This window comes from Erythrolamprus reginae, chromosome 4, assembly GCF_031021105.1.
Source record: "Erythrolamprus reginae isolate rEryReg1 chromosome 4, rEryReg1.hap1, whole genome shotgun sequence".
Taxonomy (NCBI): Eukaryota; Metazoa; Chordata; class Lepidosauria; order Squamata; family Dipsadidae; genus Erythrolamprus; species Erythrolamprus reginae.
Window position 1 is genome coordinate 80,705,250 of NC_091953.1, and position 25,941 is coordinate 80,731,190.

At 40.1% G+C, this 25,941-nt stretch overlaps 1 protein-coding gene across 5 annotated transcripts in view; it reads left to right on the plus strand.

Moving 5' to 3' along the window:
• The window catches only part of MAP7D2 (MAP7 domain containing 2), an 85,005-nt gene that overhangs the window by 38,193 nt on the left and 20,871 nt on the right, over positions 1-25,941 (plus strand). For all 5 annotated transcript variants that reach the window (XM_070750619.1, XM_070750618.1, XM_070750621.1 and 2 more), the window contains 3 exons: positions 6,280-6,515; positions 12,674-12,800; positions 13,070-13,274. In XM_070750619.1, the coding sequence (XP_070606720.1) occupies positions 6,280-6,515; positions 12,674-12,800; positions 13,070-13,274 (568 nt within the window). The remainder of the gene's footprint in view (positions 1-6,279; positions 6,516-12,673; positions 12,801-13,069; positions 13,275-25,941) is intronic.

Sequence of the window (25,941 nt, forward strand, 5' to 3'; positions counted from 1 at the left end):
GAAGGAAAAAGAATCCACAGACATCAAAGAGAATGTAAAGATTTACGGTGTTAAGCAAAGACAGATATTCTTTCGCTATAACGAGGGAGTGTTTGTTATATTTGTTCAGGATTTGAGCAGAAATTTATTACAGTGGAGTCAACAATTGGAAATTTGGCTTCGGATGTTAAATTGATTAAAAAAGAGGCGGAGTTTTCTGCTGGAAAGATTCAGAAAGTTGAAAAACAAGCGAAGGATCATGATGAATTAATTAAACAAATGAATTATAGAATCACTAATCTGGAGGACTGTCAAAGGAGAAGAAATTTACATCTGCATGGGTTCAGATCAGATTTTGCTTCAGGCTCAAATTTAAATGAAGCAATAATTGCTTAGATTAATAAGCAAGATGGTGTTCAAGTTGGCTCTGATGATATAATACGTGTCCATTGGGCTGCCCCAAGCAGAAATAAGGAGAGGCAAAGAGACATTGTTATGGCTTTGGTCAGTGAAAAAAAAGCGGAGATCATTTACAAGTCTTTGAAAAGTTCTGCCAACCTTAAACAAGATGGGAAAGAGATAAGAGTTCTGAGGGATCTCTCTTGGGAAACCTTGAGAGTGAGAGCTGCCTTACGCCCAATTTCAAGCCGTTTATATCAAAGTGGAAAAAGGTTTAGTTGGGGGTTTCCAGCTGCTATTTTGTGTTCCAAGAAAATAAAATGTACAGAGCTCGTACATTGGAGGAGGGAAAGGCATTATTGGATCAACTGGGGATCAGGTTTGAAGAAGCTGGAGCACAAGGAACTATGGGTGAGACAAAAGAAGCAGAAGAAGGAGAAGATTTTTTTGATGGTCATAGACAAGGAGGAAAGACAAAGAGAAGAGCAGCTGAAGGAGTTAACCAGACAGGTGGAGGCCATTAGAAGAGAGCAGAGAAAACACAACCTCAGAATGAGAAGAAAGCTAAAAAGTGACCTTGTTCGCTCTCCTTGTCTTTTTGTATTTTTTCTTGGAGATGTTTTGGATTCTTGTATATCTGTTATTCTGTGTGAGAAGCCTAAGGGGGGAAAAGGGGTTAAAGAAGTTAAAGAAGGAATTATCTAAAGGAGAAAGGAGGGTGGGAGGGGAATATTTATCTTTTATTACAATTAAAAGTGGTTGAAAATGGAGCTCAGTAGTGTGGGAACGCAATCAAGAGAATGTGCCTCATAATTGGACAAAGGTTTTTCTTGTCCTCCCTCCCCTTGGTGGGGGGAGCACGGGGGGAAGCACGTTGGGGGCGGGTGACGGGTAAAGAAGGGGAAAAAATTAAACCAAGAGCAAAACAAGAGGGAAAAAGGGTTATCTTGCTATATTATAATTGAGTGTAAGATAATGGTTTTAAATGTGAATGGTTTGGGATCAGATTTGAAATGTTTTAGGGCAGCGTTTCCCAACCGGTGTGCCGCGAGACATGGCCAGGTGTGCCGCCAAGCTCCAGCTGGGCGGGGCGCTGCCGGTACTTCCGTCCTGGGGCTCCCGCTCGCAGCTGTCCCCCGGCTCCTGCTCGATGCCGCGGTTTTCGGCGCTCTCCTGCTGGGCCCCAAAGAAGGAAGGCAGGAAGAAGGAGAGCTCCATTCTTCGCGCCTTTTTCCCGCCTTCCTTCTTTGGGGCCCAGCAGGAGAGCGCCGAAAACCGCGGCATCGAGCAGGAGCCGGTTGACAGCTGCGAGCGGGAGCCCCAGGACGGAAGTACCGGCAGCGCCCCGCCCAGCTGGAGCTCCTCTGGCGTTGACGGCAAGTGTCCTTTGTGGCCCGGCGGGAGGGCACTGGCGATGGGAGCGGCCGCAGGCAGTCGCGGGGAGATGGCGGCGGCGAGAGGGAGCGCTCTCTCTCTCTCTCTCTCAGCTGACTGCAAGCGGGAGCCCTGACGGTGGCGGTTGGACGTGCTGCTAGACGTCGTACATGCTGGCGCTGCGGGCCTGGCATATACGGTGTCCAGCAGCACATCCAGCTGCCGCCGTCAGGGCTCCCGCTTGCAGTCAGCTGAGAGAGAGAGAAAGAAAGAGAGACATATAAGAGAGGCAGAGAGAGAGAGAAAGAGAGACATAGCAAGAGAGGCAGAGAAAGAGAGACAGAGCAAGAAAGAGAGGCAGAGAAAGAGAGATAGAGAAAGAGAGAGAGAAAGAGAGACATAGCAAGAGAGGCAGAGAGAGAGAAAAAGAAAGTGAGACATAGCAAGAGAAAAAGAGAGACTTAGCAAGAGAGGCACAGAGAGAGAGAGAAAGAGAAAGAAAGAGAGACATAGCAAGACAGACAGAGAGAGAGAAAGAGAGAGAAAGAAAGAGAGATAGCAAGAGAGGCAAAGAGAAAGAAAGAGACATATAGCAAGACAGTGAAAGAGAGAGAGAGAGCAAGAGAGAGAGAAAAAAGCAAGAAAGAGATAGCAAGAGAGACAGAGAGAGAGAGAGCAAGGGAGAGAGAAAGACATAGAGGAAGGGAAGGAGGGAGAAAGAGAGCAAAAAAGAGAGGAAGAAAGAAAGAAAGAGGGATGGAGAGAGAGAAAGAAGGGAAGGAAGGAAAAGAGAGAAAGAGGGAGAAATAGAGCGAAAGGGAGGAAGAGAGAGGGTTTTTTTGTCCAAACTTTTCTTTAGCCTGCCCCCCCCCCCTTTCAGTGTTCCCCAGGATTTTGAAAATATGAATAATGTGCCGCGGCTCAAAAAAGGTTGGGAAACACTGTTTTAGGGTATTAAGGATGGCTAAGCAACATAAGGTGGATATTATGATTTTGACAGAAACACATAAAAGACGGGGAGGAAGGGATAAATTGATTAATGATACAAATTGGAAATGGGTATATGAATCTAGAGGAACACAAAATAGTAGAGGTACGCTGATTCTTATTCATCAGAGGGTTCCTTTCGAAGAGGTTGGAGTTCAGAAAGACAGAGAAGGAAGGTGAATATTTGTTAAAGGGAAAATTAATCAAAAGAAGTTGACATTAGCAGCAATTTATGCCCCGAATGCGAAAACAAAACAATTTATAATAAATACTAAGAGGAAGTTAGACAACTTTATTGAGGGCTCAACTTTTTTGGCAGGAGATTTTAATATGCAATTAACAAATGGGACTGGAAACAGTAGGTCGTTACATTTAAAGAGACTTAATATGGTGGATCTTCATGCAGATATTTCAAACAGAAGTACATATTATTCAGCAAGATATCATACATTTAGCTGCATAGATTATATATTAATGAATAGGGGGGGGCAATATACAAGTTTAAAAAGTAGATATTAAAAGTATTTGGTTATCAGATTATGCCCGACTATTTGCAGAATTGGAAATAGGTCAGGAACGCAATCAAAGAATTTGGAGATATAATGCAGTCGTAACTGCTAGTGAACAAGTTAAAGATAAATTGCAAACAGAGTTATGTGGATATTTTAGAATTAATGATGTGGGTGGTATTAAACAATCAATTGTGTGGGATGCATGTAAGGCCTTTATGAGGAAACAATGTATATGTATGGAAGCAGATATTAGGAAGAGGTGGGGTAGAGAAAGGGAAATGAAGATAAGGGAAATAGATTTGATACAAGAGAAGTTAAGATTAACTAAAAGTAGAGATTGGAATAGTTTATTGAAATTGAAAAAGAAACAATTGACGGTGTGTGATGAGATCCAATGGAACAAGATGAGAATGACGATGCGACAAAAAATACTAAGCTGGGGGACAAAATCAATGCAGCAAATGGCCAGATATTTGAAGAAGAGGAAAGAAGAGGAAGAGGGATAACCAAGATAGAACAGTTATACGAGAAGGATGGCAAGCCAAGTAGAAATCGTATAGAATGGTGGTTAGGTAAGGAAAGATGGCTACAAATAAATGCAATATGTAAATATCTTAATGAAAGGGAGAATAAAGAAGTAGTATTGAGGGAGGAGACAGGGTTAGAGAAAATAATAAGAGAAAAAAGTGAGGATATAAAGGCACAAGCAACCAATATATATAAGCTGTTAGTGCAATCGGACGGGGACACGATTCAAGGATTGACTAAATGGTGGCAAAACGAGATACAAGTAGAGGTACAAGAGATGCAAGATATAGTAGAAAATATAAGGAAAATTAAGAATACAAAAATTAGGGAAATGAGAAGGAAAATATTACATAAGTGGTATTATACTCCCGTTCAACTTGCGCACTTTCAGCAGAAGGTTAGGGGTAATTGTTGGCATGGCTGTCAAGATAAAGGAGTGTTTATGCATATGATTTGGGAATGCACCATAGTGCAGGAATTTTGGCAAAAAGTGCAAGAGAACATAAATAGAATGTTAAATATACAATGGACAATCACTAAGGAAATGGCAGTATTAGTTAAAAGCAATGTGATAGGAGAATTTAGAGAAATGAAACAAGCAACAATAGAAAGCGCTCAGGCGGTAATAGTTTTGGATTGGAAGGATGCGACATAATGGACAATTCAAAATTGGTACAGGTACATGGTGGACCATATTCAATTTGAAATGATGGATAAAGGGATAAATTTGGATAATGAAACTGAATTGAAACAACTGATGGGACGGTGGGACAAAGTAAGAAGATATATGACGAGTAGAATCCGAGACGAAGCTACAAGAAATAAATTGGAATCACTCTATAATATTTGCTCTTGGCTTACAGTGGGTTATATAAGAAACACCCCCGATATGGTGGTGGGGTATGTGTGTGTGTCAGGGTGGTGAGCATTTTTCACCATGCACTGTTTTATGTTCTGTGTATATTAAACTTGTTAAAAATAAATAAAAAATATATATTTTTAAAAAGAACACAGCAGCAGTCCACTCTTGCTCCTTATTTTCTTGTGCTGTTTTCCTCCTTCCCCTTTAGCTATTATCACAGATAACATTGCATTTTCCCCATTCTCTACATGCCAGAACATAACTGCTTGGACCAAACTTAGGTGTTTGGGATCTGTACCAAACACCTGAAGTGGTTATTGTGTGCACTGTTCTTTCCTAATTATGGTTATAATTATATTACTGCAACTAATCCCATTATAAGAAGATAGCTTTGAGCTTTTATACTGTATTATAAAAACTATAATTGTGTAGATGTGAAATTAGCCTTAAAGAGTAAAAATGCATGGGTTTTTGATATTTATAGATACCACACAGATATCACTTGAAATTCCCTTTAATCATCGTTTCAGAACTGATTTGCATAGCTGACCATGCTATGCTTCAATTAGAAAATGACCCATTCATCACCAAGATTGCCTGAATTAGCTGTGAAATTCTTTAGATTTCCCCCCTATTTTTTCTTCAATATAATCTTAAAACAAACTGTGTAAACAGATGAATAATTTATGTATATTCTCCTTTTGATATATAAATACCAAGGAGTGCTACTTCATGCATAAATATCTTTGATAAGAGATGTTTTGAATAAATTTTAAATAGATTGTTTCCTCCCCACATCTTTATATTTTACCTTGTCTCCTCCCTCCTCTCTGTTTCCACATATACATATATGCACGCACACACAGAGACATACATACATATATACATACATACATACATACATACATACACACATACATACAGTACATAAACACAGATGTGCATTTATAAAAGCTATGTAACTATATATGTCTTTCTTTCGTGGCGACCATCCAGCTTTGGTTGCTACGATGTAAAAAAGATGTTGAGACTCTGTAAAGAGTGCAGAGAAGAGCAACAAAGATGATTAGGGGACTGGAGGCTAAAACATATAAAGAATGGTTGCTAGAATTGGGTATGTCTAGTCTGATGAAATGTTACTAGGGGTGACATGATAGCAGTGTTCCAATATCTCAGGGACAGCCACAAAGAAGAGTGAGTTAAGCTATTCTCCAACAGGCTGCCCGCAATCTCACCAGGCTCAAGATTGACTCAGCCTTCTATCCTTTCAACGTGGGTAAAATGAGGACCCAGATTGTTGGAGGCAATATGGTGAATTTAAACCGCTTAGAGAGGACTATAAAGCATTGCAAAGCAGTATATAAGTCTAAATGCTATTGCTGCTAAGTGCTATCTGTTCTTAAGTGAATTGTTCGTTCCATTTTATATAAACTGACCGCACCTATTCTGTATTGTCTTTTTATAAAAAAATACAGAACCAATTCAATAATATCTTCCCTTATGTTATTTTTTAGCTTAATGTTTCACTCATAAACTGATATAAAAGACTGGGAAAAATAGCCAAGGGAATGATTAATTACTATTGGCTTGATTTTGTTTTATAAAGCAAAACTGAATTATTTGAAATCTATATTTTAGGTCAGTCTCAAAGACTTATCCACAGTCTCCCAAAACTAATAAAACATATCCAGCTTCTCCTATGAAAAATCGTACAACTTCAAACTTGAACCAAGAAACTCCTAAAAAAAGAGCAGCAAAAGTTAAAGAGGGCCAGCGGGAGAATATTAGTCAAAGAACTTATGCATCATCAGCTGAAGCTGTAAATCAATCTAGTGGCAAAAAATCTTCTATAGGAAAAACTGAAAACACTGAAGGTAGATTCTTATTTATTTCCCTTTGCTTCTTTTTTTAAAATGTTTTATTTTATTTTATAACATACAAAAATTCCAATGAACAATGTATTGTCTGGGTACAAATCATTTTAGGAAATAATCTTCGCAGTATTTATAACAGTATTCATTACATTAGTATCAATTATAATAGTATTATTAATAATAACAATAATATTTGTTTAACTAGTTTAACATGCCTTCCTCATATCACTGGTCCTTCCATATTTCCCAATTTCTAGCTCCTGTTCTTTTCAGCTAACCATTGATAAAATCCAAGTCAAAAAATATTCAGTTTTTTTCTTTTCCTTAATTATAAGTGTTAGCCTATCCATTTCTTCATATTCTAGTATTTTAAAATCACCTTTTCATCTGCTGGGATCTCTTTATTTTTCATTGTTGTGCAAATACTATTCTAGCTGAAGTCAGTACATGGAAAATCAGATATACATTCCCTTTATTATATTTGTCTGGTAAAATGCCTAACAAAAATGTCTTTGATTTCAAATCAATATACTGTTTTATCATTTTCTCCAACCATGTATGTATTGTCCAAAATGTTTTCGTTTTTTGCCATGTCCACTACATATGATAGTACAAACCAGGTGTTTGCTGGCATTTTCAACACTTTACAGATTTATCTTTAAACATGTTTGCTAACTTTGAAGGCGGAAAGTGCCATCTATAAAACATTTTATAAAGATTTTGTTTGTATCCAGTAGATGTTGTTAATTGATATTTTCTGTCCTATAATTTCTGCCATTTATCTAACTCAATAGGATAGCCAAATGTTTTAGCCCATTCTACCATTGTCTCTTTTACTTGTTTGCCTTAATACTAAACAAATAGCTATATGTCTTCTTTAGTAATTTTTCATCTGTCCCTGTTAATATCTGATCTAATTCTGTTAATTCTCTGTATAGAACATAGAACATAGAAGATTGATGGCAGAAAAAAACCTCACGGACCATCTAGTCTGCCCTTATACTATTTCTTGTATTTTATCTTAGGATGGATATATGTTTATCCCAGGCATGTTTAAATTCAGTTACTGTGGATTTACCGACCATGTCTGCTGGAAGTTTGTTCCAAGCATCTACTACTCTTTCAGTAAAATAATATTTTCTCATGTTGCTTTTGATCTCTCCCCCAACTAACTTCAGATTGTGTCCCCTTGTTCTTGTGTTCATTTTCCTATTGAAAACACTTCTCTCCTGAACCTTATTTAACCCTTTAACATATTAAAATGTTTCAATCATGTCCCCCCTTTCCCTTCTGTCCTCCAGACTATACAGATTGAGTTCATTAAGTCTTTCCTGATAAGTTTTATCCTTAAGACCTTCCACCATTTTTGTAGCCCGTCTTTGGACCCACTCAATTTTATCAATATCTTTTTGTAGATGAGGTCTCCAGAACTGAACACAGTATTCCAAATGTGGTCTCACCAGCGCTCTATACAGCGGGATCACAATCTCCCTCTTCCTGCTTGTTATACCTTTAGCTATGAAGCTCAAGCATTCTACTTGCTTTCCCTACCGTCTGACTGCACTGTTCACCCATTTTGAGACTGTCAGAAATCACTACCCCTAAATCCTTCTCTTCTGAAGTTTTTGCTAACACAGAATTGCCAATACAATACTCAGATTAAGGATTCCTTTTCCCCAAGTGCATTATTTTACATTTGGAAACATTTTACATTTGGAAACTGCAGTTTCCATTGCTTTGACCATTTATCTAGTAAAGCTAAATCATTTACCATATTACAGACGCCTCCAGGAATATCAACCCTATTGCACACTTTAGAGTCATCGGCCAATAGGCAAACTTTCCCTACCAAACCTTCCCTTATGCCACTCACAAACATATTAAAAAGAATAGGACCCAGAACAGACCCTTGTGGCACACCGCTTGTAACCAGGCTCTGCTCAGAATACTCACCATTAACAACAACCCTCTGATATCTATGCTTCAGCCAACTGCAAATCCACTGAACTATCCAGGGATTAAGTCCAATCTTCACTAATTTATCTATCAGCTCTTTATGTGGAACCGTATCAAAGGCTTTGCTGAAGTCCAGATAGGCAATATCCACGGCACCACCTTCATCCAACACCTTTGTGACATAGTCAAAGAAATCAACGAAATTAGTCTGACATGATTTTCCCTCAGTAAAGCCATGCTCACTTGGGTCCAATAAGTTATTGTTTTTTATGTGCTGATTTATCCTCTTTTTAAGTAGAGTCTCCATCATTTTAACTATAACTGATGTCAAGCTTACTGGCCTGTAGTTACTAGCTTCTTCTCTACTGCCCTTCTTGTGGATAGGCACAACACTGGCCATTGTCCAATCATCAGGAACATCTCCTGTTAAAAGGGATTGGTTAAACAAATCATCCAGGGGGGCAGCAATCACATATCTGGGTTATTTAAGAACTCTGGGGTGGATGCCATCAGGACCCATTGTCTTATTTGTCTTTAATCGTTCAAGTTCTTCTAAGACAGTGTTTCCCAACCGGTGTGCCGCGAGACATGGTCAGGTGTGCCGCGAAGAAAGCAGCTCAGCTTCTGGTCTCAAAACTTTTTGCGAAGAGCAAAAAGTTGTGAGAACGGAAGCTGAGCTTCCTTCTTAGTGCCTTCCAAGTTTTCCAGCAACTGCAGTGCCCCGCCTGGCTGGAGCTTCCCTGGCGGCTGCAGCAGGTGAGCTTTGGTGCCTGGTGGGAGGGTAGCGGCAGCGGAAGGGCGGCACGCAGCGGGAGGGTGATGGCGGCAGCAGCCGCAGCGGGTAGTAGCCGTGGGGCAGCGGCAGAGTGGTCAGCTATGAGGCGGAGCTCCAGAACAGAGGGACAGACGGCGGCTGGACATGCTAGAATTGCGTGGCTGGCACTTGCCTGCCGCCGTCGGTGCCTCCGTTCCAAAGCTCCGCCTCACAGCTGATGACCTTGCCGCCGCCCCACGGCTACTACCCGCTGCGGCTGCTGAGAGAAAGAGAGAGGGAGAGAGGGGGGAGAGAAAGAGATAGCAAGAGAGGGAGAGGGAGAAAGAGAGAGGGAGAGATAGCAAGAGAGAAAGAGAGAGGGAGAGGGGGAGAGAGAAAGAGAGAGAAAGAGATAGCAAGAGAGAGAGACAGAAAGAGAGAGGGAGAGAGGGGGGAAGAGAAAGAGAGAGAAAGAGATAGCAAGAGAGGGAGAGAGAGAAAGAGAGAGGAAGAGGGGGAGAGAGAAAGAGATAGCAAGAGATAGCAAGAGAGGGAGAGGGGGAGAGAAAGAGATAGCAAAAGAGCGAAAGAGAGGGAGAGAGGGGGGAGAGAAAGAGAGAGAAAGAGATAGCAGGAGAGGGAGAGAGAGAAAGAGAGAGGGAGAAAGAGGGGGAAGGAGGGTGAGGGAAAGACATAGAGGGAGGAAAGGAGAGAGAAGGAGGGCAAAAAAGAGAGGAAGGAAGGGAGAAACAAAGAGATGGAGAGAGGGGGAAAGAAAGAGGAAGGAAGGGAGAGAGAGAAAGAGGGAGAGAGAGAGAAATAGAGCAAAAGGGAGGAAGAGAGAGATTTTTTTAGTCCAAACTTTTTTTTAGCCCCCCCCCCCGGTTCAATGTTCCCCAGGATTTTCTAAATGTGAATAATGTGCCGCGGCTCAAAAAAGGTTGGGAAACACTGGTCTAAGACATTGGCCTCTGAGATCACTGGAACTGAATCCCTAAAGCTGGAAGCAATGCTATATCCACCCATAGTATTATATTGTAAGCTGCCTTCTGAGAAAACTGAACAGAAGTAGCTATTGAAATGGTCAGCTACCTCTTTATTCCCATCAATGTATGTATTATCTCCAGTACTTTGTAATGCTGCAGTTTTTCTTCTTCCTATCACTAATATATCTGAAAAAGGTTTTATCCCCCTTCTTCACAGATTTGGCAATTTCTTCCTCTTTTGAGGCTTTAGCTGTATACAGTGATACCTTGTCTTACAAAGTTAATTGGTTCCAGGAGGAGGTTTGTAAGGTGAAAAGTTTGTAAGATGAAACAATGTTTCCCATAGGAAACAATGGAAAACCGATTAATGCGTGCAAGCCCCCCCCAAAAAATCGCAAAAAAGGCGCTCCACTGGGCGCCGCCACCCGGCTGTCACCTTCTGAAACAGCCGGGCGCTTCTTGCCGTTCTCCCAAACGGCAAACACAAAAAGTTCAGCAAAAGTTCGGGTTCGGGTTCAGGAGAATGCCGAGAAGCGCTGTCGGTCGGTCGGGAGGCTCAAACGGAGGTGGGGAATCCCAATAGGGAATTTCAGGGGTGGAGCTTTGACATCATGAAGACGTCCTTCCTGGAGTCCACGTTTCGGCCGGCCAGGAAGGACGTCTCCATGACATCAAAGCTCCGCCCCTGGAATTCCCTATTGGGATTCCCCACCTCCGTTTGAGCCTCCTGACTGGCCAACAGCTCCGCGGCTCTTCTGACTTGGGGCGGCTCACAACAACAATAAAACAATTCAAGACAAATCTAATAATTTAAAAACATTTTAAAAAACCCGTTATTAAAGCAGACATACACACAAACATACCATACATGAATTGTATAGGCCCGGGGGAGATGTCTCAATTCCCCCATGCCTGACGGCAGAGGTAGGTTTTAAGGAGTTTACAAAAGGCAAGGAGGGTGGGGGCAGTTCCAATCTCAGGAGGGAGCTGGTTCCAGAGGGTCGGGGCCGCCACAGAGAAGGCTCCTCCCCTGGGACCCGCCAAACATTAATTTCAATTCTGCTTGCATCGAGTTCATCATGTTCATTTTTTCCTGCTGCAACATGCTATCCAAAGACCTTTTACTTGCATTCTGCTGCTGCTGCTAATGCAGATGTATTTCTCCCCTAATTTATTTAAATTTAAAATTTTGGATGCTCAATTTGAAATAGATAATCAGTAGTCACAATATTATAATTCCTCAATCCCCCTGCCAACTTCCCACTTTAAAAATATTATCACAAATGCAACCACCACCAGATTCTCCAAATAGTTTCATATTTCTATTGTTGTAATACAAAAAAAAAGAGAGAGAAAGTTTGCTTTTTGTTCTTCAGGTTCTTCAAACCCTAATCTTTTCTTTTCTTGGTAAATTTACAATCTGTTTAGGCCCACCAAGCTCCAAAGCTCAATCATACAGGCTGACAAATCACCAAATGGAAAGTTCAAAAAGGAAGGAAAATAAAATAGTTCCTTGCTGTTTCCCAGTTTCTATTTATTTTATTTGTTTAGTTTCCATATAAGTTCAAAGAGCTATAATGTACTGTTTTAAAAGTTACAGTGTTTCACTCTCTGTCTCTGTTATCCCATATAAACAATTTTCTAGATCATGTGTTATTATAACAAACAAGCTTATCTTCAATACACAGTCAAGGTCATGCTTTTACTGCTTTAACTTCTCTGCGGTTTTCTCCAGTAGATGTTGCTGTTGCTATATTTCTCTCCTTTCTCTTTTGTTAGTTTAAGTAATATCATCCAATCCAAAGCTTTTCAAAAGTCCCAGTGGTCAAAATTTATATCCCAAAAAGTTTTTCACTTTCTTGTAATTTAAATCCCAAGTCTGACTTTCCTAGCTTTTAAACTTCTCTTTCTGAAAAGTTCTCTTTTCTCTATTTCCCATTCTATAGAGGTTTGTTCGCTTCTCAGGTTTGCTTGCTTCTATTCTTGGGGATGAAAAACAAACAATTCTATCTCTTCTTTGAATACCACGTTTACCCAGGCTTACTTTAAAAGTTCCACAACAGGAATTGGAAAAATCTCACTCAGATCAATCACGCTGTTCCTCAGATTTCTGCTTGCTTCATCGGTTAGCTGTCACAGCTCCGGTCAAGCACCCAATGGCTGTCTTTTTCTTCCTGCTGAATTGAGAGCTTCCTCCAAGTCAAACAAGGAATTTGTGGTCTCCTTGTGATCAGTGGAGTCACAGAATCTTGTTAAGGAAGGTAAACTATGAAGATAGTATCTAGGAGATTAACCTTAATTAAAATCAATAATGCATATTTATAAATATTATAATAATACATATTTCTATAGGTTCATTGACTAGTAAATTCAGCTATCAGAGTAATATTATGTGCCTTTCTACTGCACATATAACTTATTTCTTGCCAATAGACTAATATTTAATTCATGAACATTTTTAGGGAAACATGTAGCAGGGACTATTGATGCTGAAGAAGCAACTAGAATTCTAGCAGAGAAGAGACGTCAGGCTCGACTTCAGAAAGAACAAGAAGAAAAGGAAAGGCAGGAAAGACAAAAACTTGAAAGGTATCCTGCTCTTCCTACATTAATAACTCTAATTATTATAGTTATAGGGCAGACATATGCATGTTAAGAGTATATGCTTCAAAGCACATACATATCATATACGTCATATATCATGAAGAACTGGCTCCAAATAACAAGGTAACAGAACTTGAAGATAAAGAGTGTTGCATATTTCTAATTAGTTCTTAATGGTAAATGGTAAATGTGTAAATGTTTAATAGAAAAGAACATAAAATATACTCCCAACAATATATTGTGGTGTTTTGAAGGCTAGAAAAAGAAGAGATGAAAAGAAAAGCGGAGGAAGAGAGGACTCTTTTGGAAAATAAGAATCGTAAAAGAGAAGAGGAAAACAGATTGGAAGAGGAATTAGCAAAAAGAAAAGCAGAAGATGAAATAAGGAAAAGAGCTGAAGAAGAACACAAACTGAGAGAACAGCAAGAAAAAGAATTGCAAGCTATACTTGAAATACAGGTGTGGTGATCTGATGGTTCAGAGCATGTATTTTTCTTTATTTACAAGGTACAACATTTTATATAATGAACTGAATATTCAGAAATTAAGCTGTTAAAAAAGTATAATGAATCTAAACTAAGAATCTATAATTTCTTTTAATTTTCCTTTGCTTCTATAACTAATTTCATATACCTTAGATATATGATCCATAACAAATTTTTATGTACCACATCTCTGTACCACATTTACTTAATACTGTAGTATTAGGTAAATATTGTATTGTAGTTTGGATCAAACTATGTGGTGTATTGCAGACTCTGAATATAACAGAATGGAATATATGACATTATAGAGAAAACACTGAACTTTTGATATTACAGTGGTACCTCTACCTAAGAACACCTCTACCTAAGAACTTTTCTAAATAAGAACTGGGTGTTCCAAAAATTTTTTGCCTCTTCTTAGGAACCATTTTCTACTTAAAAACCCGACTGCGGAAAAATTTCCCAGGAAATTTGAGAGCGGCACTAAGGCCCGGCCAGTTTACTGCCATTCCCCGTTTAATCCCGGCCATCTCGAATTTTTCAGGGCTGCCAGAGGAGCCTTTCGGTGGCGCTTACAAAGGCTTTGGCAGTCCAGGGCGAACGAAGCATTTTCCTTTCTCTGTGCGCTTGGAGAGGGAATAAACCTCTGGCAGCACCCAGAGAAAAGAAACGCTCCCTTCACTCTGGGCAGCCCACAGTTAAAGGAGCATTTTCCTTTCTCTGGGTGCTTTCTTTTGTGCTATATTTTGGGGGAAAGTGGCACAGATATGCAGTAATTACCAGGCAGCTAGTGGGAAAATGCCCATTATTTTCACAGGTGTTTGTATCAGTTCTCACAAAGGTACGAACATAATGCTAGCAGAGAATTTGAATCAAATTCTAGAACTCTGTTTCAGAAAAAAATTAAATTTGGAACTAAATGTGTTAGGTCAGGATTTTACTTATAGTTTCTGTTGCAAGTATTTTCATGACACTGGGTTGCAAGCCTGATGCCCATGCCCCTGCAATTTTCCTATACGGGATATTATTTCATCTCATGAAGTTAATTCCTTCACCGTGTTGAGGAATGCAGTAGGATTTTGAGAGGGTAATTCCCAAAGACTCTCTGAGATAGTGATAGAACACAGAATGTGTTTTGATAGACACATGCTCCCCATGAGTGAGCAACATTCAACAAAGAATCAATTGGATATCACCAGATGGAGAAAAAGATATCAATTGGATATTACCAGATGGAGAAAAAGAGGAAGGCCAAACAACAATAACTAAAAGCCTGGTGCCAAACATTTCAGAAGATCTGAAAAACCAAGTTTAAAGATATCAGCCATAAAATGGAAGGATGCAGAGACTGTAGTTGCTAACTGAAAATTGTGGAGTATGCTTCTAGCCCAATGTGCTTAGCACAGGATAATAATAACAGTAATAACATCATCATTATTATTATTATTATTATTATTATTATTATTATTATTATTATGTCAATACCACACAGCAAACTAGATCACTATGCTGGATTTCATATTTCATCACCAGTCGGGAGCTTCCCAAGCACCTAGGACTGCGCGATGTAGCGGCGAATTATGTTTGCCAATCCCAGTAAAGCGGCCTTTTGCAATTGACAGATGGAGATTTTGTCAATTCCGATGGTTTTCAAATGTCCGCTGAGATCCTTTGGCACTGGGCCCAACGTGCCAAGTACCACTGGGACCACTTTCACTGGCTTATGCCAGAGTCATTATTATTATTAATATTAATATTAATATTATTATTAACAACAATTGTTAAAGATAAAACATGTCTGGGTAGTGGAAGTGGTGGTGGTGTCTGGAGACAGCAGAATAGAAAGAAACAATTGAAGAAGGTAACAAAATACAAAGACCTGCAAATAGAAATAGAACGATTGCGGCAAAGGTAAGCAAGAGTAGCACCAATAGTAATAGGTGCCCTGGGTGCAATTCCAAAACAATTGGAGCACCATTTGAACACTATTGGCATTGACAAATTTGCCATCAGTCAATTGCAGAAGGCAGCTTTACTTGGAATAGCTGATATCCTGCAACAATATCTTTAACACCATCAAACATCCAAATCTACCTATCCCAGGTCTTTGGTAAGGACTCAATAAGTATACAAAAATGCCAAACTCAGCTGAACATCTAGCTGACTGTGCAATGATCAATTATTTTTAAATTAATAAATAATAATAAATAAACAATAATAATAGGAGCCCTTAGAGCAATTGCCAAAGGGCTACCTAGATACATGGAAATTTTGCATTTATTTCATGTGGATAGTCTGACTTTGCAAAAACAAAAAACACCTTACTCTGAATTGTCTATATTAGGGGTGTCAAGGCTCATGGGCTGCATTCAGCCCATAAGGTGCTTAGATCTGTCCTGCGGGGCTGGCCTGAAAATAGCAAAGGACCAACCCGCAGTGCCTCTGCTAATGAAAATGGGGTGTGGGGGCCCCCACCAGCACCCCCTCTCTGTAGCCCATTTTTGTCCTGGATGCCTCTTGCAAAATCTTGCAGCAACCACAATTCCTTCAGTAACCTAATTTCCAGTTCCAGTCTCAGGCACACAGGTTAACAAAATACTATGTGACTACCAGTTTTAAAAAGTTCAGTCAGAACATCTAACTTCACAAGATCTTTTTTTCCTGAGAAGTTGGAAGGTTGATTGCACCATGGTAGTACCGTGGTTGTCAGGGTTCCAAGTAACAACCCCAATGAAAAAAACTTCAAGGCTTGAGTTTCTTCAAAGTTCTATTTTATTAGAGATGTCTTATTGGCACATCTGGGAAAACCCGAATCTGAAAGCTTCCAGTTTTCCACACCCTAAAAGAAAGTTCAGGTCCTCAGCACCCACACATATCCATCAATTATCCAATCAATGCACCACCCAACTGGAGATGCCTCCCAGGCATACCCCTCCAGGTGCAAGGCAGAGTGATCTTGACTCTTAGAGAAAATAATGTTATTTTGACTATAGTTTCTCCCTGCAATGTTGGAAGAAGCTTTTTTTTGGTTACTTTTTACTTTTGTCATTCTGAGACTTAGCTTTTCTCACTTCATCTTTACAGGCTCTGGCTATTTGCTGGTATTCTGCTTTAGTTATTTCCCCCTCCTTCCACTTTTTATACTTGTCCTTTTGTCTTTCAACTTATCAGAGAGTTTTTTATGCAGCCATGCTCATTTCTTTTGAGACCTATTATTTTTCTTCTTCATTGGTATTGTGCTATATTGGGCTTTTATAATCTCACTTTTCAAAATTTCCAACCTTATTGAGTTGTTTTCCCCTTGAGATTATCATCCATGGAATCCTTCCCAAGTTCTCTCTAAGTTTATTAAAAAGAGCTCTCTTAAAGTTCAAGACTCTAGTTTGACTTTGTTCTACTGCTTGTGTTTGCATGATGTTGTATATTGCATGATCACTTGCCCCCAAGGTTTCTATCGCTTCAACATCTTCTATAATTTCATCTCTGTTAGTAATATAGCTGATCCCCTTGTTCCTTTCTCTACTTTTTGGGTAAGAAACATATCTGCTAGGTTTATTAGGAATCTTGGATCTTCCACTTGGTGCAGAGTTTGTCTCCCAGTTGATGTCAGGGTAGATAAAATCCCCCATTACTATTGAGATGTGCTTCCTACATACCTTATTTTTATTTATTTATTTATTTATTTTATTTTAATTTTATTATTTTATTATTTTATTTTATTTATTTTATTTTATTTTTTATTTTATTTTATTTTATTTTATTTTTTATTTTATTTTATTTTATCCAATACACAATGAAGGTAATAGAGGACACCTTTTAGGAAATAGAATTAGAGAAAGAATAGAAGAGAGAATATAGGATAAAATAAATCGATGAGAGAATAGAAGAAAGATATAGGGATAGAAGAGAAGATATATGGGATATAGGAGATACGATAGGACAGGGGTCGGAAAGCACTCTAGTACACTTATGCACGCCCCTTACTGACCTCTTAGGAATCTGGAGAGGTCAACTGTGGACAGTCTAAGGGTAAAATGTTGGGGGTTAGGGGATGATACTACAGAGTCCAGTAATGAATTCCACACTTCAACAACTCTATTACTAAAGTCATATTTTTTATAGTCAAGTTTAAAGCACCTTTCACTGTAAGCTGCATGCGTGAGCGCGCGCGCGCACCAAAATACCCCCACGCGCACCCTTTTCCTCAGTCGCGCGCTCACCCTTTTCCTCAGTCGCGCGCTCACCCTTTTCCTCAGTCGCGCGCGGGAGGGCGGGTGCGGAGGCGCGGGCAGTAGAAGGGAGGCGCGGCCACCCCTGCCTCTCCATGGTGCCTCCGGCCCCCTCGCGCTCCTGGCCTCTCGGCCCTGCCCCCCGCCTGCCCCCTCTCCTCCTCTGCCGCCCCCTGCCTTGGGGCACGAGTTCTCTCGTGGCGGCTGCAGCGGCGGCGGCTTCAGTTCCTCAGGAGGAAAGCACTCCCAGCCAGGGAGCTGCGAGAGGGGCGGGGCGGGCTTTCCCGAAACGGACGGAGAAAGCCCTCTCTCGCAGCCCCCTGGCTGGGAGCGCTTTCACTGCGAGAGAGGGCTTTCTCTGTCCGTTTCGGGAATGCCCGCCCTGCCCCTCTCGCAGCCCCTTCGCTGGGAGCGCTTTCGTCCCAGACTTCCAGCAAGGGGGCTGCAGTAGAGGCAGGGCAGGCGTTCCCGAAGTCCGGCCGACTTTTCCCTGCTGCCGGAGCCGTTACTGCCTCTTGGTTGCAGAGCCGGGCGGAGGCGAAGACAACGGTGCCCTCCACTCTCTCTCCGTCTCTCTCTCTCTCTCTCTCTCTCTCTCTCTCTTTTTCTCTCTGTTGCCGGCGTGGTGAACGAGAGAGAAAGAGAGAGAGAGAAAAAGGAGGGGAGAGAGAATGAGAGAGAAAGAGAGGGAAAGAGGGAAAGAAAGAGAGAATGAGAGAAAAAGAGAGGGAAAGAAAGCAAGAGAGAGAGAAAGAGACGGAGAAGGAGAGAGATAGAAAGAGCAAAAAAGAGAGGAAGGAAGGAAGAGAGAAAGGAAGAGGGATGGAGAGAGAGAGGGAAAGAAAGATGAAGGAAGGGAGAGAGAGAGAAGGGGAGGGAGATATAGAAAGGAGGGAGAGGGGGTAGTTAGATAGGGAGAGGGAAAAGGAAGGGCTTGGAGAAAGGCAGGGGGAGAGAAAGATAGAAAGGAAAGAGGGAGGGAGAGATACAAAGGAAAGAGTCAGGGAGAGATAGAAAGGAAAGAGGGAGGGAGGAAAGAGGGAGGGAGAGATAGAAACGAAAGAGGGAGGGAGGAAAGAGGGAGGGAGACATAGAAAGGATAGAATTATGGATGCAAGAACTAGCTCATGTGTGATAGCGCACGCCCACACTTTCTTTCTTTCTTTCTTTCTTTCTTTCTTTCTTTCTTTCTTTCTTTCTTTCTTTCTTTCTTTATTTATTTATTTATTTATTTATACTTATATGCCGCCCAGTCCCAAAGGGGCTGCCGCTCAGACACTATACTTTTCCGCTCACCCCGAAAAAAAATTAGAGGGAACACTGGTTTGAAGTGGTTAATATTAAGCTTGAATCTGTTATGCGCTCTTGTGTTGTTGTGGTTGAAGCTGAAGTAGTCGTTGACAGGCAGGACATTGCAGCATATAATCTTGTGGGCAATACTTAGGTCGTGTTTAAGGTGTCTTAGTTCTAAGCTTTCTAGGCCCAGGATTGTAAGTCTAGTTTTGTACGGTATTCTGTTACTGGAGAACAAATGCAGGGCTCTTCTGGTGAAGTATCTTTGGACATTTTTGAGGGTGTTAATGTCTGAGATGCAGCATGGGTTCCAAACAGATGAACTGTATTCTAGGATGGGTCTGGCAAAAGTTTTGTATGCTCTGGTAAGTAGTGTGAGATTTCCAGAGCAGAAGTTACATAGGATTAGATTAATAACTCTTGAAGCCTTCTTGGCGATGTTGCAGTGGGCTTTGGCACTTAGGTCTTTTGTAATTAGTACTCTGAGGTCCTTAACCGAATAGGGGTTATCTGTGATAATTTGATTATTCAATTTGTATTTGGAGTTCTGATTCTTTTGCCAATGTGTAGGACAGAGCATTTGCTGGTTGAGATTTGGAGTTGCCATGTGTTAGACCAATCAGAAACAGAGTCTAGGTCTTTTTGGAGAGTAGTTGTGTTATCAATGGTGTTGAAGAGTTTTATATCATCTGCGAAAAGAATACTGTTGCTTGTAATGAGATCGCAAAAGTCATTGATATAGAGAATGAAGAGCGTTGGTCCCAGTACGCTACCTTGGGGGACACCGCTTTTAACAGGGACAGGGGTAGATATGGTGCTTCCTATTTCAACCACTTGTCTGTTTGACAAGAATGCTGTAATCCAGCTGTGGAGGGATCCTGAGATACCATAGGATTTGAGTTTTAGGAGTAGTTTGTCAAGGACCACTGAATCAAAGGCTTTGGAGAAGTCAGTATGAATTGCATCTATAGATTTCCCTTGGTCGAGATGAGTAGTCCATATGTTTTTGCAATGGAGGAGCTGTAGGTTACAGGATAGTTTTTTCTGAATCCAAATTGTTTGTTAGAGAGCAGATTATTAGTTTCAAGGTGGAGGGTAATTTATTGGTTTATAATTGATTCCATGACTTTGCATGGAACGCAGCATAATGATATTGGTCTGAAGTTATCAACAAGAGAAGGGTCTTCTTTTCTGAAGATGGGGATGACCACTGCTTTTGACCATAGCCTAGGAAGTGTGCTGGTACTGAAGGATTTTTTGAAAATTATGCTTAGTGGTTCAGCTATAGCAGAAGAGAGCTTTTTTTAGGAAGTATGCACATAGACCATCTGGTTTAAGGTCACGTAATGCTTTTTCAACTCGGTCTTCAGTAAAGTCTATTAGGGTTAGGCCGTTGAGAGAATTTGAGGTGCGACTGATGAAATTGGGGGATGAGCTGTTACTGTTAACAAAAACAGATCCAAAGAATGAGTTAAGAAGGTTAGCTTTGGATGAATCATCATGGTATTCTTTGTCGTTGGGTCCTTTGAGCAGTGGGATAGGTCTAGAATACTTAGGTTTGTTGTTGACAAAATTGTAGAGGCTCGATTAGATTTGGTGTGTAGGAGGTTTTCCTCTTGTTTGCTGTGGTAGTTGAGACATTCTGCTTTTATTTGGTTGCAAATGCTTTTATAACGACTTTTGAAGTTGGCTACTTGTCCTTTTTTGATTTTCTGCCAGAGTTTTTTTGGTTTGTTTGTAATTTTCTTATTGAGATGCGAAAGTTGTTTTTCTTGTTTGAAGTAGATGTTAGTGGTATGTGAAGTCTGATAATTATTTTCATCTCGAGCAAGAATGTGTTGCAGAGGTCATAAGTAGAGTTGCAGTTAGAGAAAATAGTTTGCCAGTTTAATATTGAGAGATGGGCTTCAATGTGTTCATAGTTCGCTTTTTTGAAATTGAATTTTGGTGTTACATTAGTTGGGTGGATCTTAGTGTGGCTTAGGTTGAGATTGAAGTTTATCATGTTGTGGTTGCTGTTGGAAAATGGTTCTTTTATTTGTAAACCATATATTGCACTTTTCCTGTTGAAGAAGATGAGATCCAGACAACTGTCTAGTCTAGTATTGCTAGTTACCAGTTGGTCAAGTCCCAGGCTGGTGACGGTGTTATGTATAGTAGAATGGGTGGGTTCCGTGCTACATTCATTTAAGGTCCAGTTAATGTGTGGCAGGTTGAGATCTCCGAGGAAGATGATGGGGTGTGGGCAGTTGGTAACCCTTGTTAGTAGTGTGGATAATTTGTTTGCATGTGCGATGTCATAGTCCAGAGCTCTGTAGCAGAGTAAGAAGCGAATTGTGGTATTTAGGGATAGATCACAGACAATAGTTTCAGGGAGTGATAAGTCTTGTGCAACTTTGATATTTTTTAGGGATTTTTGTAGAATATAGCTACCCCGCCTCCTCTGTGGGATTCATGGTCAGATTGAGAGACAAGATAGTTCCTTGTTGTAATAATTGAGTCTGGGTAGGATATATTGAGCCACATCTCACAGACAAAGATAATATCAAAGACTGAGGAATCTAGAAGGAGGAGGAATTCAGACCTCTTGTTGACTATACTTCTGGCATTTAATAATTTGCATTTGAGATTAGTTTTGTGTTGGGAGTAGGTTTTTGGTTGGTTAGAGGTAATAAGGGACGCACCTTCCTAGTCTTTGTTAGTGGTGTTTTGGGATGCCATTTTGTTGTTGTTATAGTGTGGTTAGTTGGTAGGTATCAGTTTGTTTTTGTGGGATGCTCAGTTGGGAGATGTAGGCTGATTGATGAGAAGAGTTAGGCAAGAGCGGTGAGCAGAATTATTGCAGGTTTGACATTTGATGTATTTGTCAAAATCGTTTATAGTGTCTTTGCAAATAAAGCATGAGTTGTTGCTTGAATCTTTTGAATGAAGATTTTGTGGCTTTTTTTACTTGGCATAACTGATCTGTGGCTCAGGGACAGAGATTTGTAGCTTTATTGTTTTATGGTATGGTGAGTGATGGGGAAGGCAATGAAGAGGCAGATGAATTTTTAGTGCTGAGGAGCAGGAAATAGAATTTTACTGGCTGATACTTTGAGAGCCTGGATACCCCTTTGAGATGTTAATAGATCTGTGGGTGACATGTTGGGAGGAATTTGTATTTCTCTATAATGGTGACAGTTAAAAAATGTATATGAGGGGGGAATCTTTGAAAGAGTAGAGCTTGCGATTCAAGTTACTAGCAAAAAGTTTATCTACTTCCTCTGTTTGGTTGGATGGATATAGATCTATGGCAATGCCATTTCCCCCTCCCCTTTAATATTGATCCAAATGCATTCAATATAATTTTCATTATTGTTGTGCTCTATTTCTGTAGAGATGTAGTTATTTCTTATACTGTATATAGTGCAACTGTGTCTCCTCTTTTTTGGTGGTCTATTTCTTTTAAATAATTTAAATCTCTCTAGCTATATATTACATTTGTCAGTTTCATTCTATCATGTTTCCATGGCAACAATACACATCTTCCATCATTTACTTGAATTTATAATTCACCCTGTTTATTCTTCATACTCTGTATGAAGGATGAAAGACTCAGCCATTATAATTCTATATTCTTTAATTATAGATGTCATATCAAAATGTAGAATTAAATCCACTTGGTGCCATCTCATATAAGGCAGGCTCAGAGTCCCTCTAACCAAAAAGTATTTATCAATCGAAGAGAATATTTGTATCTCAGGATGGAACTGTGGGGTCCTTGGTGCCCTCTGACCTTGTTGGTTTTCTTGCAAATGTTTCATTACCAAACCTGGGAGAGCAATCTCAGCAAAGAAGGGAATGAACTGTCTGTAAAAATTAGCAAACCACAGGAAGCTTTGGAGCTGTTTGTGGGTTTAAGAGGGTTGCCAGTCCAGGGTGGCTTTCCCTGGGTCCATCTCTACCCCTTCACTGGACATATGATACCCTAGTCTAGGCTGGATTTATGGAACTTGCACTTACACAATTTGGCAAAGAGATTCCTTGGTATGAGTTTCTTGAACACCTGCGCATCAGCTGGATGTACTCTTCCAGTGTCTCAGTGAAGATGAGAATGTCATCTAAGTATATGAGCACCCATTTGTATATGTATTCATGCAGCACCTCATTAATTAGTTGCATAAATACTGCGGTGGAGGGCTGCAGGCCAAAGGGCATCACTTTAAATTGGAAACTTGCGAGGGGGCAATTAAGTGTGGATTTCCACACATCCCTTTCCTTAATCCTCACTTGATAGTATGCCTCTCTTAAGTCCAGTTTGGTAAAGATTTTTTTCCTTTTATAGGGGAGCTAACATGTCCTTCATTAGAGATAGATATTTTCCATGCAGACCCCATTAATTCCTCTAAGATCAATGACAGCCTTCTTGACCCATCCTTTTTGTCTTAAATAGCACCAATGTGGCCACCCTACACTTTGCTGATTGTATGAACCCTCTGGCCAAATTTTTATTTATGTACTTCCTTAACTCCTTCATTTCCCTTAGGGTCATTTAATACAGCTTCAGTTTGAGGAAATATTTAAATAATGAATTAAAGGGCAGGGATAAAACGGCAGGAGCAAGCACCCAGTGGACTGTATTAAAAAAGTGCCACAGGGGTCTGTTCTGGGTCCTATTCTTTTTAATATCTTTGTGAGTGACGTAGGGGAAGGTTTGGTAGAGAAGGTTTACCTATTTGCCGATGACTCTAAAGGGTTGATATTACTGGAGGCATCTGTAATATGGCAAATGATTTAGCTTTACTAGATAAGTGGTTAAAGCAATTGAAACTGCAGTTTAATATTTCCAAATGTAAAATAATGCACTTGGGGAAAGGAATCCTCACTCTGAGTATTGTATTGACAGTTCTGTGTTAGCAAAACTTCAAACGAGAAGGATTTAGGGGTAGTGATTTCTAACAGTCTCAAAATATGTGAACAGTGTAGTCAGGCAGTAGAGAAAGCAAGTAGAATGCTTGGCTGCATAGCTAGAGATATAAGAAGCAGGAAGAGGGAGATTGTGATACGGCTGTATAGAGTGCTGGTGAGACCGCATTTGGAATACTGTGTTCAGTTCTGGAGACCTCATCTACAAAAAGATATTGATAAAATTGAGTGGGTCCAAAGACGGGCTACAAAAATGGTGGAAGGTCTTAAGCATAAAACCTATCAGGAAAGACTTAATGAACTCAATCTGTATAGTCTGAAGGACAGAAGGGAAAGGGTGGACATGATCGAAACATTTAAATATGTTAAATGGTTAAATAAGGTTCAGGGGGGACGTGTTTTTAATAGAAAAGTGAACACAAGAACAAGGGGACACAATCTGAAGTTATTTATTTATTTATTTATTAGATTTGTATGCTGCCCCTCTCCGCAGACTCGGGGCGGCTCACCGCAGTGATAAAACAGTATACAAATGACAAATAAAGCACCCAGTGGACTGTATTAAAAAAGGCCATCTTAAAAGCCACTTGACTGTATATAAGGCAAATAACTAAAGGTAAAAGGAAGAAGAAACAGGAGGTATAAAGAGTCTGGAAGTATAGCTGATAGAGAGGTGTATAAAAAGTGACAGAAGGAGGCAAAACAGATAATATATGCTGCTAAAGCCTCAAAAGAGGAAGAAATTGCCAAATCTGTAAAGAAGGGGGATAAAACCTTCTTCAGATATATTAGTGATAGGAAGAGGAAAAACTGCAGCATCACGAAGCATAGTACTGGGAATAATACATGCATTGATGGGAATAAGGAGATCGCTGACCATTTCAATAGCTACTTCAGTTCAGTTTTCTCAAAAGACACCTTACAATATAATACTATAGAGGGATATAGCATTGCTTCCAGCTCTACGGATTCATCTCCAGTGATCTTAGAAGCCGATGTCTTAGAAGAACTTGAACGATTAAAGATAAATAAGGCAATGGGTCCAGATGGCATCCACCCCAGAGTTCTTAAATAACTCAGATATGTCATTGCTACCCTCCTGACTGATTTGTTTAACCAATCCCTGTTAACAGGAGATGTTCCTGAGGATTGGAGAATGGCTAGTGTTGTGCCTATCCACAAGAAGGGCAGTAGAGAAGAAGCTGGTAACTACAGGCCAGTTAGCTTGACATCAGTTATAGTTAAAATGATGGAGACTCTACTCAAAAAGAGGATAAATCAGCACCTAAAAAACTATAACTTATTGGACCCAAATCAGCATGGCTTTACTGAAGGCAAATCATGTCAGACTAATCTCATTGATTTCTTTGAATATGTCATAAAGGTGTTGGATGAAGGTGGTGCGGTGGATGTTGCCTATCTGGACTTCAGCAAAGCCTTTGATACGGTTCCACATAAAGAGCTGATAGATAAATTAGTGAAGATTGGACTTAATCCCTGGATAGTTCAATGGATTTGCAGCTGGCTGAAGCGTAGACATCAGAGAGTTATTGTTAATGGCGAGTATTCTGAGCAGAGCCTGGTTACAAGCGGTGTGCCACAAGGGTCTGTTCTGGGTCCTATTCTTTTTAATATGTTTGTGAGTGATATAGGGGAAGGTTTGGTAGGGAAGGTTTGCCTATTAGCTGATGACTCTAAAGTGTGCAATAGGGTTGATATTCCTGGAGGCATTTGTAATATGGTAAATGATTTAGCTTTACTAGATAAATGGTCAAAGCAATGGAAACTGCAGTTTCCAAATGTAAAATGTTTCCAAATGTAAAATAATGCACTTGGGGAAAAGGAATCCTTAATCTGAGTATTGTATTGGCAATTCTGTGTTAGCAAAAACTTCAGAAGAGAAGGATTTAGGGGTAGTGATTTCTGACAGTCTCAAAATGGGTGAACAGTGCAGTCAGGCGGTAGGGAAAGCAAGAAGGATGCTTGGCTGCATAGCTAGAGGTATAACAAGCACGAAGAGGGAGATTATGATCCCGCTATATAGAGTGCTGGTGAGACCACATTTGGAATACTGTGTTCAGTTCTGGAGACCTCACCTACAAAAAGATATTGACAAAATTGAACGGGTCCAAAGACGGGCTACAAGAATGGTGGAAGGTCTTAAGCATAAAACGTATCAGGAAAGACTTAATGAACTCAATCTGTATAGTCTGG